This window comes from Acipenser ruthenus, chromosome 18 (assembly GCF_902713425.1).
Source record: "Acipenser ruthenus chromosome 18, fAciRut3.2 maternal haplotype, whole genome shotgun sequence".
NCBI classification, from domain to species: domain Eukaryota; kingdom Metazoa; phylum Chordata; class Actinopteri; order Acipenseriformes; family Acipenseridae; genus Acipenser; species Acipenser ruthenus.
The window spans coordinates 30054632-30074026 of NC_081206.1; the positions used below are offsets into that span (position 1 = coordinate 30054632).

Genomic DNA, 19395 nt, shown 5'->3' on the forward strand with positions numbered 1-19395 from the left:
ATTTTTGAGCAGTCGACCCACATTAGAAAAACAAATTATCGATGCATCTGCATAACACTACCTGCAATATTTTAGACGGTTTACTTAACCTTGACTTCTCATACATTGTTTGGAATGGCACTAAACAATAATAGCTAATAACAGCTAAGTGTCAAACCCATTGTTAACCTCAGGGGTGACACACACTGCAAAGCCCTTCAATAATGCCACACATGCAAGCAGTCACTTGCTTGAATAGTGGGTGTTATTGCACACACATAATTTTTCAAACACAAAAACTGCATTCAGCAGCCTGTGTGATCTGTTGCAGACTATTATTGAAGAGCGCGACTCTACTGTTAAGAAGCTTGGTTTTGCAAGCCAACATACGATCGACAATACTGACATCTACCGATGTCACTGTTATGACTCAACTAAGTATAGCAAGTAAGCAGATGAACACAAATATGAGGCTTTGGTTCAAATTGAAAAGGCATCACAGGCACACTCAGCATTTATAAAAACTCAGATGCTGATTATAGTATTTTTGTCTTTTTTTTCCCAGCTTTATGTAAATACGCAAACACGTGCATGTTTTAGTATTGGTTATTAGGCTTTCTTTTTATTCTTCACTAAAGCAATTCACCGCTCCGTTTAACACTATTTCTAGGCTTTGTCTTGTAGGTTTTGTTAAAATAATTTGGAGCTCTTCAAGGGTGGTGGGTGGTACTACAGCCACACTATAACCCACAGCACCTGGCTTAAACAGCGTTCACACCGGACACGGCGTGCATGCTACCTCCTTGCCCGCCTCTCTGCAGTCTCCGCAGACAACTGATCACAGAGAACGCGGCAGGGGAAGTCAGTGGGCGGTCTGTTCTTACGTCACGCTGCATGTACAGTGATATTTGGTTGCCATGCAACAAACAATAAATGCTAGCGAGAAGGGAAATTCTTTTTATACAGAAGACACAAAGCTTAGTAAATAAATAAATAAATAAATGTCATGTGATGAGGAGCGAAACGGTATATATTTTTTATAACCCCCCTCCCACACCATCATAATCCCCCACAATTACCCCAAATATCAGGCAATTGTGTTGTTTAAAATAAAATAAATATTTTCTTTCTTTCTCCGTGAGTTTTGTCTGGTTTGCTGGGTATAGGCAAAGAGAGTGTGAGTTAAAGGCATCGTTATACATTGATATTATTGAGCATATCGTATACACATGAGTAAAAAATGCAACTACTACCATCCCATCATATCAAACTGTTTTTTTTTTTTTTAAATCGGCAACAATCAGTGGTACTGTGCATCTGACAACACAATACCTGGAATAATGAACAGCAAACAAAAAAGAGAGTTGCGATCGCCCTGCCTCCTGCTTTCCCGTGATTGGCTGCTGCTAGTTTACGTCACGCCGCAGCGCTGCGAAAGTTGAAAATATTTGATCTCCTGCGGCTTGAGTGCCGCATCCCTCTGAAGCTGCGCTTGACCGTCTTCATTGAAAACAATACCAGCTTTCAGAAAGTTGAATACAAACCATACAGCAGGTTGAAATACTTTTTTGGTTTACAATATGCACAGGAGCACGTGCTTAATAGTTTTTACACCGGCGCCACCATGTGTCAGGAAATGGCAATGTGTTATTATTTATCTGCAGTTGTGATGATACTGTGGTTTATACAGAGTGTTTTAGTTTTACAAACTATTAAAAACAAAAACTCACTGAGAGAGTGTCATAGTATCAACCGAGACTGTTCATGATGTCATAGTATCAATTGAGACTGTTCATGATGTCATAGTATCAATTGAGACTGTTCATGATGTAACAGATACCTGGAAATGCCCTTCTACCAGTTTACCACAGTGTTTGCATGCTTTTCCCATGCTCATGCCATGCCTTTACTGTATTTTACCATGCTTGAGCATGTCTTTTATCTGTTTATGCCAATGTATCTTTTTGCTGTTTATTCCATTAGCTAAAGAGCTAAATTATTGAAACCGAGCTTTACAAGGTCAGCAGCAGGTTTATTTTTCACACAGGAGAATACAGTTATTGCACAAAAACAAAAAAAACGGTCGGATATAAAAACAATACTAATATAATTAAGCATACTTTTTGCCAATGTTACTGCCAGTACGTAAAGATGACATCATCATTCTATATTTAATGGTATTGCAGTAAAATAAATTCACCGCAAGAGGGCACTTGAAGCATTTAGTTCTGAGCAATTTTTCGATTTATTGTTATTAGAAAACATGATATTTTTATTGCAATGGGAATTCTTGGAACATATTTATAATAAATAGTCATTGTCTTATTAATATGGATTGTTAAGATGAACCACTGCTAAACCAATATCCTACAGTACACGATCGAAATAAACTGTAGAATCTCCTAAAAAAAAAACTTTCCAAACATAGTTTTGAGGGACAACATATAATGGATCACTAATAATATATATTAAAGAAAATAAATATTATTTTGAGAACTTTTAATATAATTAGAGATTATCTTCTTTGCATAGTGCCTGTTTTTTTTTTATTTATTCATTTTTAAAAATGTATTATTTTTTTAAAATTATTTCCGGCTGTACTGTATGACATTTTTGATTGAAAGTCAGTGAGTTATTCACGTAGCCTACATACTGTAGAAGATATTTACCATTGTGTTTACGTGAGTTACTTTGAATTCAAATGGATTGCTGCACATGCAAAGCGTGAATTATAGCCCGCTATTGGGTATAGCCTACAGTATCATATTACTGGGTCATAGGATTAAGAGCCTCCCAGTTACTCTGGCACAGTTCAAGGAAAGGGTGTTTTGTTACAGTCAGATAGGACTGAGATAATGATCTTACTTTTCTATTTACAATTCGTATCTTATTATAGATCAGAACAGATATTACAGTTTGCATATTTAGATGTTTCCTGTTCACCTTGAACAGCAAATGATACAGCCCGCATTGTAGGACAGTGTGTTATATAAAGTATGCAGCTTTAGCACACGGGGATCATATGTGATAAGTTTTACATTTGAATCTATTTTTACCGCTGTCGTTTTGTAAGGCGATAATGCAGTTTAGCCCTGTTTGGACTATTCATAGACCACGCTTTATTGTGATTGGTCATAATTCAGTCTTCAAAATGTTGCATTAAAATGCAGTGATCATAGTAAATACTGGATTCTGCTTCAACTTTGAAATTAAATACATCCTATAACCATCGCTTTGAAGTATAATAGTAGATAGTAGATAAACTATTGTAAATGCACTTATTACTCAAAGTATCCAAGTTAGTAAATTAGGGTTGAGTACGCTGGCATGCATTTTTGCATTTTGAATAATCTCGATATACGTGTAAACATTAAAGCTTCACGCCCACCCTGATAAAGCAATGTTTTTCACATTTGTCCTGGAGGTGTGGACCTCTCAGTAAAGCAAACACTGTGCATCTGAAAAGGCAATGTGGGTGTGGTTACAGCTCAAATGAGTTGCACAACCTTTCACTGGATTAGAATAGCGCTTAGTGCAACACACAGGTCTAAACTTTGTGTATTATTGTTCTTCTCGCGCCAGGTTTCGAGAGCACGAGAGAACCCCACACTCCTCACGATTTTCCTTTAAAAAAGTAAGTAAACACAAAACAGAAGTCGTGCACAATGCTACTTTTTGGCATAAACCGAACAAGTTTTGGTAGTCTTTTTTTTTATGAGACGTTTCACAAAGGTTATCAGGACAGGCATTTTAAATATTGTAGTGACTATTTACCTGAAACAGTATTTCGACTTTTGTTGGAACTGTTAATTAACGACAAAACTTATTTTCAAAACTGTAATGTGAAATGTAGCAAGCGATGTATATGTATGCTGATGTTGTGTGGTTGGTATACTGGAAGTATATTTGGCAGTGTTTAAAATGACAATTTCATAACTTGCATGCCTGTAGTACAGTATTTATTTCCCCGTTTTTGCACACACATTACATACTAACATTACATACTAACACGCCCTTAAACGTTTTCCATTAATGATAATTTGCACGGTAATTTAGCTGTTTTGCAATGCAGGTGTTTTCTGTTGTTGTTGTTAATAAAATCGGTTCTGTTTGTAAACATTACACTCTGTTGTTAAAATGTGACCTTTGTTAAGATATGCAGTTCTTCACACAAGGTAGGTGCTGCATTCAGAGTGTGTTCGCGAGTGTCCGGTAAGAATTCCATTGATAATATCTTGTTGCTCTAATAGTCGATGCCAGTATCAAGGCTCACGGAGCAGGGCATGCTATTTTGAGATGTGACAGTGATCTGACATTATCAATGTGGCTTACTGGCTGTCACGCATAAGTTACTGTATTTTCCATTTCAAAATGGGGTGCACACCATTTCCCTTTGGTTTATTAAAATAGATACTCAGTCTGGATATAAGCGCTAAACACAATTTGTTGCATGCTGTTTCTCTGGACTGCGCAAATGATAAGATGTAATTTGCATGGAATAGAATAATGTCACGTCAGACAGTGATATGTTGCGATGGGAGTGTCAGGAGCGGTGGAAGGCGGTTGGGGAAGAGTATTTTCTGGTGCTTGTAGCCTGATATTCTGTATCAGGGAAGTCTCCCTCCAAACAATGTTGTCGTGTGAATTTGGAGAGGGGACATTAAGGAGACGCTGCGCCAGAGAAGTGTGGAATTACCCGACTACAGAGAGGAACACCACGTGCTTCACTAAAAATAATCCGGCAGCAGTTTTCCTTTACACTCATGAATGTCTGTACACGTATCAGTACAATATCAGTCCAGGCTTTCATTTTGTAGCAGTGATTAAAGGGTTAAATTGCACTGAGTTAGTGTCAAGCAAAGACAGGGTGAGAGCTTCATAATGTCCTTTCCAATGTTTTTTTTTTTTTTGTGATCTTGACAAGTTGGTATTTTTCCAGTTTCAATGAAAGTACATACTTAACAATGCTGCAAAAGCTGCACACATATAAAAAGTTACGTTTTTGTTTTACAGTGGGTTGGTATTATCCCAAATAATCAGACAAACAAGAAAATGAATCAAAACAAAATGACTTATTATATTTGCATTGAAAACAGCGTTTGAAATGTTTAGTGACTTTGCTTCACGCGTGTACAGTGGTGTGATCTTGGGGGTGACTTTGTTGCAAGCTACTTTTAGGAAAGAGAAAGCAGCTGACCAGTAGGCTAGATGTCATAGATTCCGATCCATAGCTGGAAGGTCAGATAGCTGGAAATGAGGGGCTGGTTACCTCAAGGTCACTGTTGTATGTTTTCAATAGGAGTCTGAAAACCTGCCACTGCACCATTGTCTATATCTGTTATGTAATATTCTATAACTTAAAGTCTGTCCTTAAGTAACAATAAACTGGCGATGTTTACAATTCTTTAAGTTGTAAGACTTTAAGAATGCTTAGAACTGAATCACCTAACAGGCAAGGGGTTTGATTACCCAATTGAGAGATTAGTGAAAGTGTAAACACGTCATACATAATAACCCATTTCTGTGGTGTCTATACGTTAATTCAGTTTTCAAGGGAAACTGTACATACAATGACAAATCACACAAAGTGCTTTCAGGTTATTAGAATATGTCTCTTCGTGTACCACGTTATCTTTCAGTGCATGCAATTCTCTACAGCACATTTCTGTCTGTAAATAATGTAAAATAGGAGGGAGTGTCCTATTTTAATTGATTTAATCAACAGCAGTATATTATGTTACAGTACATTCAGTTGTACTGTAAAACTATTTGTTTTAGAACAAATTGAATGTTTCACTAAATTTTAAAGTACTTTAAAATTTAGTGAAACAGTTAAGCGAGGTAATAAAATGTTTTTTGAATCCCAAAGTCTAGTTTATTTGGTCAAGTATGCAGGCTAGTGAGGGTTAAATCTGCAACACCGGTTTTAAATTTAATTTAGTAGACTGGTGCCCTTGGTATCATGTGATTACACTCAGAGGACATCTTTTTATAAAAAAGTGATAATGAAAACCCTCACTCTTTAAAGCCTATGTGTCTACAGATTAGATTTGCTAATTAGATTGGCAGCTAAATGGAATCTACAAATATTACTTTCCTAAAGCTTAATAGTGCAGTTTTCAAAATGATTTCTTTACCTCTCATCGGATCCCTCTTAGCATAATAACAAGATTCTCATTGCTTTTCTGTTGATGTAATTGTTTTCCAAACTTTTTAATTAGACTGGCGAAGCCCACTTGCAGTGTTCTGTCATTTCCCTCTACCATGCTATAGAATTCATGTCCTGTGTTACAGCTAATAAGACCCCCCCTGAGCCTGTCACTCGTTCTATACTGCCTGTGGTTAGAGGGGTCCTATTACCTGTTACACAGGAAGTGCATAATGTAGACAGCCTTATAGCATATGTTATTGTGTGTGTGTGCCATTTTTGTCTTTCCTGTGATGTCATTCCCTCCGCCTGTGCAGTGGTTTTAAGATGATGGGGAGAGTTGGTTAATACAATCATTCTGTCAATATTTTTTTAATACTAATTGCATTTTTGAACCCAGTTTGTTTCCTATAAGTGCTTCAGCTGCACCTCTGTTGGACTGAGGTGCAGGCAGTACTGTAACACTGCTTGCTTTGATTTCAATGACAGAAAACATGTTTGTGTTCAACGTAAGTAAGTATTATTTTGTCCATTGTTGTTATGTACCTCATTGTACCACTGTAGTATTGCAAAGTGCATTTTGGTGTGGAAACCTTGATAAATCTGGCCCATAATAAGTTGATGGGGTTAAAAAACAATATTAAAATAAGCTCTGCAAATAGGGGCCATCTTCCTCATCACATAGAGCTTTGCATAATGAAAACATTTGGCAAAAAACAAACAAACAAAAAAAACCCTCCTAGTTATTTACTGTCTTTATTTCAGCTGTTGCCTTGCAGCAATCTTTTTCTGAGAACTGAATGGCAGAGCAATGCATATTTAGCCTGTCAGTCAGGATTAAAACAAATGAAGTCAGTGAGAGCTGAACTCAATAGTGATTTGGTTAGTATAATTTGAAGTGCATTTCAGTTGCCAGTGTAGGAGTTCAGGGTGCTTGAGACATTCATTTTGACGCCAGCTTTGACTGCTAATAACCCTAATAAAGCAGTACACACATGTTTAGATTTCAAACTAGACGAGTATGACGTCATGCCTCAACTCAATACGAACCGCATTTCATTTCATGTACTCTTGCTGTTGGTGATAGTCTTTAAAGAAAAGGCTTATAGGAAAACTGTGGGCCTTGCAGATATCAGTGTCCTCCCTGCTATGTGGCATATCCTCATAGGTTGGTATTAAATCGATGAAACCGGCAAAGAGAATCTTCTATATGAAAGCCTTGTATGATCCCCAGATTAAAGTTTTTTGTGTTTTTTATTTGATCCCTCCCTTAATCTGTCCTCTTTACTTTTACTTTGATGTATGTTGGCTCATTTCCTACAGCTAGGCAGCCAAATCCAGAGATTTCCGAGGGTTGGAAAAAAAGAAAACAAGGAAACATTCAGGATAAACCAGACTGTTTAATTAGTGATTATCTATAGTTTATTTTTTCTACGTTACTTTGAAATAATTAAAAAAAAAAATGTTTTTAAAAAACCATGGGTGCTGCACCAGCTAAGCACTATGCTTATTTAAACAAGTTTCTATGGCGATAGCCTACTCTAAAGCATTCTGTATTCTGTTTTTGTCTGCAGGTAGTACTGATATGCTTCGCTGAGTTCTTTGATAATCTCATTTTCATGGAAAGTATGGCATCTGGCGGTAGATCAGAAACTGCCGGGGAAGAGGAGGGGCAGATTCCTCTCGACATTGATAACGTTCATCTGCTTCTACAAGGTAACGATGGGGACTAAACAGTATGTACTGTACACAGGAGGCCACCATAGACAGGTAGACATTCCCTGGACGTGGGTTTAATGCAGATTGTACTTTTTATTTCAAAGCATCTTTTCAGTGTCTCATTTGGCTATTTCTACTGTTTGAGTCTGCATTTGGAATTCCTTTAATGTATCACAGTTTTTTTTTTTAACCCAAACCCACACAGCTCCACACATAGAGATATACAGATACATTTTCAGCTTAGAAGATGTATAATTTACTGTACTCAGGACTTCCAGCTCCCATTCAAGTCACCCTATTGCAGGACGCATAGTTACATTGTATACCGCTGATAAGAAGGGCATTGTTTGTTTGAAGCAGGGCTTGATAGATTTCACATTCAGGCAGTTTCTACGACTAGAAAAGCGGAAGTACATTAACTAGAAAAAAAAACATTAATTGAAATGTGTAGCTCCATGCTCTTTAGGGTAATGGAATAACATAAGGCCTGTGATCTTTTTGATCATTAGCCCAGTTCTTGCTCTACAAACAGATGTGTGCAGTGTAGTTTTGAAAGGATGTATTCCCAGCAAAGAGAAGTAAAGACTTGCAACTTTTTTTTTTACTGTTCCCTTTTGATGATGTGGTGCAGCCATTCTGAGTGGTCCTTACTGCAAAAAAAACAACACAAATATTTAATTTTCTGATAAGGTTCTTTCATCAGAGTTCAAGAGTTGTCTGCCATAGAGATATGTAACAACATAGACAAAAGTGTACCATCTTATGATCTGGCCCTTTGGATCCTTTTGTTTTGCTGGCAATTCACTTCCTGTGCACTAGATGGTGCTGGCACTTACTAATATAAACACACTTCGGCTGATCTATCCTTATGGCACTGTCATATGTCTATGGCACTTTCTTTTCACTTTGCATCTCTAGCATGTTGGATAGGGAGCAAAAATGTACAGACTTCTGCACTCCTAGAAAGCTGTTATGTACACTGTGAAATCAATTGAGCAGACTTAGCTGTGACTAAATGCATGAAACACACTTTTGTTAAATTGGAATTTATGCTGGTCAGAGTCAATTCCAGGTAATCACTTGATAACAAAACACCCGTTAAAATGTTTTGTGAATAGGGTCCCATTGAGACAATTACAGTGCACTTCCATAAGCATAGCGAAATCAAGTTGTTGCCTTCGTGTTTGTTTATGTTTTTTTTTGTTTTTTTTTTGGAGTTTCAAAATAATCATTTCCAAGTGTTTTATGGGGCAATATGATTACATGTCCTTCGTCTGCCAAGGACTCTCAAATTCAATACAAACAGGGAATACTTTCGAACAATAGGCCTGGCCTCCTGAGACACTAAACAAAGCTGCTATGGCTACATTTCCTTGTATCTGTATTTAACACAACGGTTTAATTACAGGATTAGAACAAATGCATTAACAGCAAGAACTCACTGACCGTAATACATGATAATTACTATAATAAATAACAGATCATTTGGATATGCGTGCCAACTCTGGGATAAAGAGGGTTTTTGCTTCTCTGACAGAGAAGTACTGGTTCTCCTAAGCTTTAACTTGTGGTACTTTTATCTGTTTTTTTTTTTTCTCCAAAAATTGTTTAAAAAAATTACAATAAAATAAACTTTCTACCAGTAATATCATTGTAAGCAAGTTGTTTAAGGTTTATAAACAAAAAAAGGCACCCCTTCAAATTAAGCATGGCCACAGAGTATACGGTGTTAAAGAAATGTCCTTGATAAGAACTTTGTGTTTTTTTGGCTGTGGGGGGCAGTGTTTCAGAACAGCTGTCACTAAAAGCTATAACGTGTTTTTGTTTTCTATTGTGACTATGCTTTGAAATTTGCTTTGCACAGTGGATATATTAGTCAAGCAAGAGAAATTGTGATCCTGTGGGGAATGTGATCAAAACTGAAAATAGTACTTGCAAATTGGATTTCACAGCTGAGTGAAAACAGAAAACAACCCTATCCCTCACCCGAAGTGTTTTGTTGTGATCATACTTCCCTCAAGGGCCATATATTTGAATAAGTAAATATACACAATAATTAATAACAATCAGTAACAAGGATTTCTGTCTGGCCTGTTGGTTAATGATAGTGTTCAGCCGTCTGCAATGGAGTACTGTTCTGTGCTAACGTGCTATCATATAGTATCCCTGAATAGGTTTGTTGTTTTCTTATCCTTGGTTGTTATCAAAATGTTAAGAGACTCTGTCTCTGCCAAGGGCTCGTTAATTTGAAATCCTTTTTCTAGCTGGCTTTTCTAAGAACGGATGCTGCATCCCACACTGATTTGGGCCAATTTTCTATCAGTACAGTACTTTGGGTTGCTAATAGCATTTTTGTAAAATCTTTCATAGACTATGAAATGAGTGAGAGTGAGATGCAGTGTATGTCTTATATTAAGGACCAGTTTGACCAGTTAGTGGTTCAGTTGTGTAACATGGGTGCGGTATTTCTTTTTTACTATATGGCAGTGGTGCAGTCTTTACATGGGTGGGAGACAGGGAAGTACAATCTACAAAATAATGTTGGGTGAACTCCCTTAGCAGCACATTTTCATTGCTTGTGTTGTACTGAAAACAAAAAATTCTTAGGGTCGGAAACCAGTGTTTAGACAAGTGCCCAAACGTTAGTCTAACTGATTTAATAGTTTTTTTCTTTTTTTTTTTTTTGGCTTTACACAAGAAGTTTGCTTTAGCTCCATCCTGCTATAAAATATGTAGAAGCTGGGCTGGAAGGGTGATGTAGATTTTTTAAATGTTTCTTATTCAAAGTAATGTACGCAGGTTAGTCCACTGAAAAAAATCATATACAAAGCAAGGAGAAAAACAATGGAAAACAGTCCTAAGCAATTCTTTAGAAAGATTGGTTATACAGTAAAGTTATTACAGGTTTAATGGGCAATGTTCTGTGATGCACGTCCATTAAGGAACCTCTTCTGTGAGAAATTAGGTTTAGAAGCCACGTTACGCAATGATCACTAAAAACAAACACTGTTGGGCAATGTTTATTTAAATAAAAAATGGATTTTTTCAAGATACTCTCAGTAGACATCTTGTTCATGTTTCAGGAAAGATAAAAAATATGCAGTGAAGATACATTATCAAATTAAATAAGACCACCTGGAACTGGTATTATTGTCATTATCTTGTTTAAAAAGACAGTTGCTTAGCAACCTGGTGTTTGCTATAACCATATTCAGTACCGTAAGAACTGAAATATTAGCCCAATGAGCACCTGAGTAATAAACTGGGTTCTTACTGCTGCAGCCAGTGGGATAGGAAGGGGAGAGATTGACATTGTAAACTCTCTCAATTAAGGATTTGTGTGGAATCAAGTCCTCTCCAAGGATACTGTACGCTACTTCACCGTGTCTTTTTTAATGGCTCTCTCCATACAATGCCATGTTCCTGAGTTTCTCTATCATCCATGATTTATATCTTGACTAGGGCTGGCTATGCTTAATTTGAACACAGGTTAATTCCAACCTGCCTGTCTGTCAGCACAGCAAACCTCGGATATTGTCAAGTGAATCTATGAAAATGAGGCCTGGAAACATTCATTCAGGGCCAGTTTGGAAAATGTTCAACTGAGGTTTATCCCAGGACAAAGGAGGCACACCTGTTGGAGTTGTCAGATAGGAACTGCAGTAAACAGCAAACCCAGTAATGTCAATAATCTTTACAGTCTTGTTATCATGGGGTTGCCTGTGATTTAGCTTTTAATGGGGTAATAAAGGGTTTCCCAAGAAAATATTTTACACCTCTATTGGGAAAATAACTGGGACATGGATAATTTTAGCTGCTTGAAGATGTCGTTCATCACTTAGATTGGATACTCATGAAAAGGGAAACCGGAATGGGTGCTTTCAAGCAAACCTTCTTGCCTCAGCTTATTAAACTGGGTGGTTCTGTATTGCACAAAGAAACAAACAATATTATTAAACCTGTTCTTTTGATGTCCACAGATAGCAACATGTAAGTAGAGTTAGCATAACCTATTCATCACTATCCTTACACTACTAATGTATTATTGCACTATGTCATTGTAGTTGTAATCCCAAATTGTTGCATCCTATTTCATATTGTATTCTATTAGTATTATTGCACTTACTGTAAACTATACAGTATTTAAATATTAATCGTGCATTGTAACCCAGTACTGCCCTGTAATACCTGTAAGTCACCCTGGATAAAGGCGTCTGCCAAATAAATAAATTAATAATAATAATAATAGTAATAATAATAATAATAATAATAATAATAATAATGGCTGTAATTAGCAGCCTTCAATGACTCTTGTGTCATACAACTGTATATGATTACCAAAAACCATGCATTTGTAGATAGCTGAAAGCACTCACCTTGACCTTTTCAAGTTTCAATTGGAGAGAGTTACTTTGTTATAATGATACATCCTCTCACAGCTAAATGGTTAATTAGAGATTGGATTTGCCAGATTTTCTGGTTTGCAGTTAGAACAGGCTTGGCAGACGATTTCTTAATTCCTCAGGCGATGCTGATCTCACGTAACCTACTCCTTCACTCATTGAGACAGCTCGCTTTCAGTGTGCAGCAAGGTAACTGACACACTACAACAAGGTCATGTTTTTAAGACCACTTTTCTTGCAAATCAGCAGTTGTATTTAAGAGCTGCCCAGTTCTGTGCAAGCACAAACACCACAACAAAATGAGCTGTACATTCTCCCTGTAAAATACAAAAAAGTTACAATTTTAAAGCACCTTTAATGCGTACGTCATAGCTGCAGCTGGTTGTTGTAGTCAGAATTCAATGTACACATTTCAAGCATATAACCAAAGAATAAAGTTTGAATGTTCAACAACTGGTTTTAATGGGATAATAATGTGGAAAGCGGCCATTTTAGTAGATTCACATTAATCCGACTTGCTCCCTGTGGTCACTTTTTCATTTATCAAGGGCAATCCAGTAGAAAAAGGTCACGGAAATGGCATTCGATGGCCCCCTGAATGCCACTCATTCAGCACAGAACAGTTACTACCGTGACTCAGTCTCTTCATGAAGGATTGGACGCCTTCCTACTGTGTATAACATTAGAACTCTGGAAGCACCAAGCTGTCAAGCCTATTTTAAAAAAGGTCACGTACAGAAATCCTTTCCTTATCAGTGAAAGGCCCCCAGGAATATTCCAATGTAGTATTTCAACCTGTAGCTGCTTTAACTGTTGGGTTCAGATTTGCAGCCTGCGCATCATAGAAGGGTTTGCTTTTTAAATAAAACAAATTCTCGTTTGAAGTTGATGGGTATTCTTTAGAGATGGACAATTTCTCTTCTTCCAAACACATTCACCTAGTTACTGATTTTGTTCAGTTTAATAGTGGTAAGTCTGCCTTTTCTTATTCAATGCCTAATGTAACATGGGCGATAACCTTACACGGTTTCATTTACGTTTATTGGCAGTTATTACTTCAGGGTAGTATTTCTTTGTACAGTGTAAATGTATTTTTCTGTAACACAGGCCATGTTGATCACTTTTTAAGTTGTGAGTTATTTATATACAATTATTCTTTAAATAACTGATTCATTGAAGCATTTTGGAGAGTGAACATTTCCAAAGTGTTGTGTTTCGTGCACAGCTTGTTTTCTGATACATTCTGCACGTTTTTCATTTTGGTTCACATTTGCAATTACAACACTTTAGTGTTGAGATTAGAACCAGGGTATTTTGTTCTTCACTTGTGAGTGATACTAGTTTTAAATAATAAAAAAAAAAATACTGCAAACGAATGTATTTTTCACAGAGGTTAAACATTAGGAAAACTGTATTGGAAAGTACATGGATTGGCGCTCTGCTGTCTTTGCATGCATTGTAACATTGTTTAAAAGTGTGTGCAGTCTACATGAACTTTAACATACATGCTAACTTTCCTCCTTGAAAAATATTACACAGTTGAACAGGAGCAAATCCAGAAGAGGACCTTTACCAACTGGATAAATGCACAGCTAGTAAAGGTAAGACACAATTCATTGTTTAAGTTTATACTAAAACATTTTAAAACCTTACCTTTGTGCTATAGTCATCCTAGCAATGCATTCAGACCAGCCTCTTGTAATTAAACATCATACTTTTGAAACAGTGGGCAATTGTCAGTGGAGTAGCTTCATAAGAATAGTCATGCTGTTTGTTTTATTATTACTGCTCCATTTAGTAGCAGTCGCTGGTGAACTGTCAAGTCATTTAGCAGAGCAGAATCCCCCTTTCTCATGCAGCATGGGCAAAAGATTTATTTGTATGTCGTATGGGTGTGTATTAAATATAGAGCCACTGAATGAGCAGAATGTGCAAACAGTCAGCAACATCAGCTCCAGTGACAGCACTTCCTCTGGCTCGAATCCAGAAGGGGTTATCTGCTGAAGCCAGGGCACTGGTGCAGTGTGGAGTGTAGACTGTGGAAACAATAAAAGCACTGGGATATGGTGAAGATCGCGCAACACTGGTGTGATTGGTTCTGTGAACGCCATTTCCCAAAGCTCATAAATAACCTAATTAGCAGTTCCTTAAGCTCCTTTTTATTAGCAAATTATCAAGGAAACAAATGACACATGCATGTTTTTACAATATGGTGGGTGTTGAATAAACAAATAAATGAAATGTAAACTAGTACTTCGGCTAAGGAAAGAAGGTAGTTTGAGAACACATTATCTACAAAATTACGGTCAATAGAAGAAACGGTGCATATGAGGAAAACGGAAATAAGCTAGTAAGTGGTACTTTGGGGGGAAAAAAAGCTGGAGGAAATGGCAGACGAGGTAGAAGAATATCTTAATGGACATATCTTCCGTGAGGATCAAATAACAACTTTGTGGGAACCAAGGCTGTTGTCGTTGTTGTTGCTGTTGTTCCATGTTGTTATTCCATTCAAACGTTTCTTCATGATCCTCCACAGCACAGACCCCCCACAGTTGTTCTGGACTTGTTCACAGATGTCAGGGATGGAAACAGGCTTCTGGATTTACTGGAGGTGATATCTGGACAGCCAATGGTAAGAGACCCAGCAGTGTTAAGTCACGTCAAGGCTTTTCAGTTGAACATTACCAGTAATGTTTGGTAAATACAGATTAACTCAGTGGATTTCTCAAACGCTACAATTTTATGGGAGATACTTGCTTAGGAGAGGCAGGATTGGAACAGCTTACCCCATAGCATCTGTGTTTTCATGCCTTGATCTAGTTTGATACAGGCTGAGATGTATCAAGGATTTGTCTCTATTAATTTGAATTTGGGAAGTATATTAACCGCTATGCAAATGAGCCGGACTTGTCTGCTCATCTGGTTAGAGAACTTTTAACCTCATCTCATCTCACCGATGGGACAGAATCCATAACGGGAGTCCCTGTATGAACCATAGTCACTTGCTAAAGCTATAATTCTAGAGTATTGACACAGCTGGAATACTTTAGTGCACAGAGCTACCCAGATAATCGTCAGTAAAGTATGTTCAGTGTTGAAAAAATACCTGGTGATGTAAACAGAGTAGGTGAAGGATTACCTTCAAAAGCCCTACATAATGCGCTTAAGCCAAGCCCTGTTTGTGTTGGAGTGCTGTTTGTAAAGGTCTTTATCATACATTCTTACCTTTGTTATCTAGACAGTTGTTTTACTGTTCATGTTGTTCCTGCTTGTTTATAAGTTTCCTGTGTTTATTGATCTTTCTTCAGAGTCGTGAGAGGGGGAGAAGCATTTTCCAGTGCAGAGCCAATATTGAAACCGCCTTGACATTTCTGAGGAGGAAATCAGTAAGTACAACCTTATCTTGTGGGTTCTTTGCTGTTGGGTAAGTGCTGGTACTACAATACAAACATGACATAGAATATACACATGGTGATATATATGCTGTTGAGTAGGATATTGAGGTGTAATGTGGGTCATCTTGTATGTGTGAAGACAGTAATCAAAATACATCCTCCATTGTTTTCCCCTTTTATTTATTAATTACAATGCAGATTTAGAATACCTTAATTAGGATCTACCTGCATGCAGTTGATCGGGCTACTTATCCTTGGTTTGTATTGTGCTATATAACAATTTAGTATTAAACATATGCAGTAAAAGTATCGTAGACACATACAGTATGAGAAATCAATATCTGCTTTTTCTCTGTAGATAAAACTTGTCAACATTAACATTCCTGACATAATTGAAGGCAAACCATCTATTGTTCTTGGCCTGATATGGACAATCATTTTGCATTTTCATGTAAGTATTTCTGTAAAATTCTTTCCAGTGGTGATTAAATATATGCGGTGTTTCCCCTGTGTTTGATCTGCAAAGCCAGGCAGGCACCTTAAACAGCAGGTTGGGTGAGCTAGCTCTGGATAATGAGACTGCACATGTACTGGTGGAGCAACAAAACCAATTCCATTGCTAATCCATTCTTCAATCGGTTATTAAAAGATATTTGTGTGTACTAGGAAATGACGACAGCATCAGAACATGGACACGCCCTGGTCGTTTGAACAGTAAACAAATGTAATAATATCCACTGTGTGCTTCTGAAGGTGTAAACGCATTTTAATAAATCTGGTTTCAGATCGAAGAGCTTGCCAACTCTCTGGCATTCAGTTCCAGGCAGTCCTCCATGGAGTCTTTGGCCAGTATAGATTCCTGTTCTACCATTGACAGCTCATCATCAAGAAGGAGTGGCACCCTACACACCAAGTTCAAGCTGTCTGCAAAGAAGGCTCTCCTCCTATGGGCTAGGGAGCAATGTCAGAAGTATGAGATTCAGGATATATTTGCAATATAAAGCATTCATTGTTACTGTCTGGCTTGCAGTAATGAAAACAAAGCAACTTTAGCAGTATAGTGACCATCCTGATGGAGATTCTACATATAATGTTTGATCATTTGTTTAAGTATATGTTAGTATTAATTTGTTTTTTAAAAGTTTTTATTAATTGATTGCTGTTCTCGTTAGGGCCGGTGCTAACATCAGCATTAAAGACTTTAAGTCCAGCTGGAGAAGTGGCTTAGCGTTTCTGGCCATCCTTAATTCCCTGAGGCCAAATTTGGTGGACCTGCAGAAAACAAAGAGCAGAACAAACCGAGAAAACCTGGAAGAGGCGTTCCGAACTGCAGAGCATGAGCTAAAGATACCAAGACTTCTGGAACCAGAAGGTAACAGACAGCTTCCACTTCACTGAAATATGTACAACGATAAAACACTGAAAGAAAATACAGGCTTGAATTCAGAGTTCTGTTGAGAGCTTTGTTCAGTAAATCCTAATTAAAGTCAACACTAACTACTGTTTTAACTAATATTGACAATTCCATCTCCTCAGATGTGGACATCAATGACCCTGATGATAAATCCATCATGACTTATGTGGCACAGTTCCTGCAGTATTCTAAAGATTTGCCCGTGTCCGAAGAAGAAATGCAGGTATGGGGTTCACTTATGCTGACAATACACCTGTCTGTCCTGTCATTTTTACTTTTGTAATGTATGCATTCAATAATAATACGAAATAAGATAAATTAGCTTTACTCCAAATTGTCAGTTGTGTGATTTTTTTCAAAAGGGGAAACCTTGCCAGTAAATACCAAACTGTATATAAACAATGAAAAAAAAAAAAATATATATATATACAGTATATATAGTTGCATTGGTGTTTTTTTCTGGCTCCATATATAAAGATAAAAAGATAGAACACTGATTTTTGTTTAAACGTTTTCTTTTCCACTGGGGAGGAGACACTCTTTACCTGCAGTGATAAACTAATAGACTTCCTTTCTCTATGCCAGCCTTTGAATGGTAAACAGGTTTCTTTTCTGTTTCTTGTCTTTCTTTCTGCTGAAGCAGCTCTATGTCACTTCTCCTCAAACTCCTTCTCCTGTCAGACTGTCACCTCGCCTGACACAGGCAATCTCCTCCCCTAACCTCCAAAAGGTACATTACCATTATCAGAACACAGCTGCGTGTTTCAGGCTACACGCAGTACGTGTCACACTTACCTATAGGTTCTTGTTTTCTCTGTGCTCTAATAGTTAAGTACATTGTACTGAAGGACACATTGATTTAAATTAACATTATGTGTGTTATTGTCAGTAGTAGTAACCATTTGCATTAGTACGGGTCCAGGGTTTACAAAATATATCATTTTATATCATTCTTTAATCCTGAAGACACCCGCCATGTGTGGGGAAGTTTAAAAAAAGTATCATCACTGCAAGATGGTTTGCAGTAGTCACATGTACAAGGCAATATGTGGACATACCCTTTCATTCGGTTGTGTTAGGGGTAGGGGTAGGGTTAGAGGTAGGGGTTGAGTTAGGGTTAGGGTTAGGGTTAACACAAATGAAAGTAAGGGGGGTAAACTATATTTAAAGTACTCCATGATATTTATATTTTGCATGCAGCTCTTTTTAAGTGGATTGAATTTACTTCTTGACAGTTTTTATTACAGTATTTAATGGCACCTAATATCATTTGGAAATGTGACCTAGCAATGTAGTGTGTGTTTGTTTTTTTTTGTTTTTTTGCAAATACTGAGCAGAATCTTTCTTTTGTTCTTTTAAACGCTCCATACAGTAAATGCTAATTTTATTCATCAAATAGGCACACCTGCTTCTGCCTCCATCTTTCATGTATTCTCACGTAAAGACTGAAATTTCCCCATTTCCACCAGCAAGGGTAAATCACTAATAGCATATGCATCATTCTGAACTTTTATATTTCATGCTTGTCTTTAATATCATAATATTGCATCCTGCTAATATCACTTCTGCTTGTATGCTTATAGGTGTTATTAATTATTGCTTAAGGAGAGGCAGTACAGGTACGACTATAGAGAACTTTACCCAGCCTTAGGGCACCTCTGCAATGATCATGTTCACTTAAAAATCAACACAAGCCAGTTTAACATGCTTTTATTTTAACTTTCCATTGACTGGCTTTTCAAGCATGGACCAGATAGAATATGCAAGGCTGCAGTTTGAAAGATGTGCTGAAAATACTGGAGAGAGCTGATGTAACAGAAGAAGCAGTTAGAAAATGGATTTGAAAGGTGTGTTCTTTGTTGCCTAGGGAAATCTAAACCAGAAAGTCAAAGGAGTCATGTCCTGGCTTACACAAGCAGAGCAGGAGCTGGAGGGGTCCATTGGAGAAGCAGATAAGGAAAGCTATGAAGAGAAATTCCATGTAAGGCATTTGCTACATCCATGTTCTTTCGCCCTATAACCCTACTGTTGTCTGCACTACCCAACAAGAGCGCTCATAAGCAAAGAGAGACAGTGCACTTTGAGTTATTGGTCCCATTTCACAAATTATTAAGGACTTTTTTAAGGAATTATTTATTAACTACTGGTTTTGAAAGTGTTCATGAGCATTCGCTTAAAATGAAAACCCTTTCAAATACAGTTGAAAAAGGTTTCATCAACTGCACACTTAATTTAACTAATCAAAATGGGCTTTTCAAAACATATTCCTTAAAGCCGTCCTTTTGTGTTTTTTTATTTTTTTTTTAAATAGGGCCCAATATATGATACATGGCTGCA

At 37.2% G+C, this 19395-nt stretch overlaps 1 protein-coding gene across 3 annotated transcripts in view; it reads left to right on the forward strand.

The window, feature by feature from the left end:
- Positions 1 to 3435: 3435 nt before the first annotated feature.
- Positions 3436 to 19395, forward strand: part of LOC117416750 (nesprin-2-like) — a 147074-nt gene continuing 131114 nt past the window's right edge. Inside the window, exons 1-12 of one of the 3 annotated variants that reach the window (XM_058991956.1) lie at positions 3436 to 3613; positions 7702 to 7843; positions 13789 to 13850; positions 14786 to 14881; positions 15558 to 15635; positions 16003 to 16095; positions 16430 to 16614; positions 16817 to 17016; positions 17181 to 17281; positions 17699 to 17788; positions 18458 to 18532; positions 18926 to 19039. In XM_058991956.1, coding sequence (XP_058847939.1) covers positions 7747 to 7843; positions 13789 to 13850; positions 14786 to 14881; positions 15558 to 15635; positions 16003 to 16095; positions 16430 to 16614; positions 16817 to 17016; positions 17181 to 17281; positions 17699 to 17788; positions 18458 to 18532; positions 18926 to 19039 — 1191 coding nt within the window. In that variant the 5' untranslated portion in view covers positions 3436 to 3613; positions 7702 to 7746. The remainder of the gene's footprint in view (positions 3614 to 7701; positions 7844 to 13788; positions 13851 to 14785; positions 14882 to 15557; positions 15636 to 16002; positions 16096 to 16429; positions 16615 to 16816; positions 17017 to 17180; positions 17282 to 17698; positions 17789 to 18457; positions 18533 to 18925; positions 19040 to 19395) is intronic. The other 2 variants (XM_058991957.1, XM_058991958.1) reach the window with 2 other exon arrangements.